Genomic DNA, 2028 nt, shown 5'->3' with positions numbered 1-2028 from the left:
CCTCAGAGCATCTCTGCCCTGAGTTACCCTGGATACCTTCCTCCACCACTTCCAGCCCCCAATCCTGGTTTGGGCCACTGTCACCTCTCACCAGGGCCACCAACTCCCTACTGGCCTCCCTGCCTCCAGGCTCCCCGCCTCCCCATCCCCATCTTCAGTCCCCACGGATGAGCTTCACACAGGCACAGACCTGGGCAACCACCTCCTAATTCCTGGGAGACCCCAGGCCTGGTGAGCTGCCCCCTCCTCTGCTCCCACACTTCAGGGTGATCTACCCACTACAAAAGACACCCACTCAGTCCTCAGTGCCTCTCTCGTGTCATGCTCTTTCTAGCCTCTGGCCTTTGCACCAGCTGTGATGATCTGACACACTTCACCTTTTCTCTAAAGCTGTCGCCAAGCTAAGGCCTACCTGGCCTCAGGTCATGGCTGTCCCCTGGGTACCCATGGGCAGGTTGGCTTAGGTGTCCCTGCCTGGTCCTGGCCTGAGCCCTCGTCCTCCCTGTCACATGCTCACCCTCCTTTCCTTCCTTTGCTGGATCACAGCCTGTCTCTCCATGACATGCCTTTCCATAATGTTGCTATATTCCTTTCACTGTGAGCCCCATCAAAACAGAAACATGTATAGGAAAATGGGAGGAAGGGCACACTTTCTAGGGCTGTCTTCTGACCTGCCCCACCCACACTCACTCACCTGTGACACCCACGGTGGACACTGGGCCCACGCGCCGCCCCTCGTGGAGGCCGTACAGGTGCATCTTGTACTTGCGCCCGGGCTCCAGGCCCCCCACGGTGACCTCGGTCTCTTCGCCCCCAACACGCACCACCTGGGGCCGCCCATCCTTGTCCTTGTACTGCACGGTGAAGGAGTCGAAGCGGCCCTGGGGGACGGTCCAGGAGAGGCTCAGCGAGTCAGGGGAGGCTCCTGTCACTGTCAGCTCCCCCAGGAGTGGCTCCTCAGGGGGTTCTGGGGCCTCTGTACTGGGTTCTGTGGGTCTGGGGGTCTCGTCCACAACCTCTTCTGGGGCTGAAAGGTAATATAGGGGATACAGCGTTTAAGGGAAACTTGCTTTGCTGGTGCTGTCAACAGATGTCATGGGACCTGACATCAAAGCCCCTCCAGAGCAGGCTGAGGGCTGGGGCTGTTTTATGTTCACCATTCAGTGACTCTTGGAATAAGCGCCAGTAAGGTATCCCCGAGCCGCTGGCCGGCACTGCTGGCACAGACGCACTGTTCAAACCTCCAGAAGGCATCTGAGACGCAGTGTCAGGAGCCAAAGTAATTCTCATTTCCTCTGACCCAATAATCCCAGTTCTGGGCATCTATCCTAAGAAAATTACTAAAGCAGGAAAAAGTTATAGCATGGAAGAATTCATGATGGGATTATTCATGACAGCAAATGTGTCAGGAACCCAAATGACCCGTGGAAGACGATTAATTTTGTTATAGTGCTTTCACCACCACGCATCGAATAACCATTGAAACGGTGACTAATGCTGGTTGTGTAGCCTCAACGTAAATGATTACAATGTATCTGTGTACAAAAAAATAAGAGCCGAGAATTTTATGAACACCGATTGCAACTTTAAAACACGCTCTGCATGCAAAATGCAGAAAGGAAAAGTGCACGGCAAACATTGTTATGAATGCTGGCAGCTGGGAGAATGTAGGACTATAGATTCTTTCTTTCTGTTTTTCAAGCTTTCCACGTAATGTTGTTATATTATTTTCACTAGGAAAAGGTGGGCTAAAAAAAGGAATTCTGAGCCTGGAGCTGTGGCTCACGCCTATAATCCTAGCATTTTGGGAGGCCAAGGCGGGTAGATTACCTGAGGTCAGGAGTTCAAGACCAGCCTGGCCAACATGGTGAAACCTTGTCTCTACTAAAAATACAAAAAGTAGCCAAGCGTGGTGGCATGTGCCTATAATCCTAGCTACTCAGGAGGCTGAGGCAGGAGAATTGCTTGAACCTGGGAGGATGAGGTTGCAGTGAGCCAAGATCATGCCACTGCACTCCAGCCTGGGCA

The 2028-nt window shown here is 53.0% G+C and overlaps 1 protein-coding gene across 1 annotated transcript in view; it reads right to left on the bottom strand.

Moving 5' to 3' along the window:
• The window catches only part of TNXB (tenascin XB), a 76957-nt gene that overhangs the window by 20060 nt on the left and 54869 nt on the right, over positions 1-2028 (bottom strand). Inside the window, exon 21 of the mRNA XM_037736211.1 lies at positions 695-1027. Within this exon, the coding sequence (XP_037592139.1) occupies positions 695-1027 (333 nt within the window). The remainder of the gene's footprint in view (positions 1-694; positions 1028-2028) is intronic.

The sequence above is a fragment of the Cebus imitator genome, unplaced genomic scaffold (assembly GCF_001604975.1).
Source record: "Cebus imitator isolate Cc_AM_T3 unplaced genomic scaffold, Cebus_imitator-1.0 Scaffold24, whole genome shotgun sequence".
Classification (NCBI taxonomy): Eukaryota; Metazoa; Chordata; class Mammalia; order Primates; family Cebidae; genus Cebus; species Cebus imitator.
This window is presented reverse-complemented; position numbering and strand designations above follow the sequence as displayed.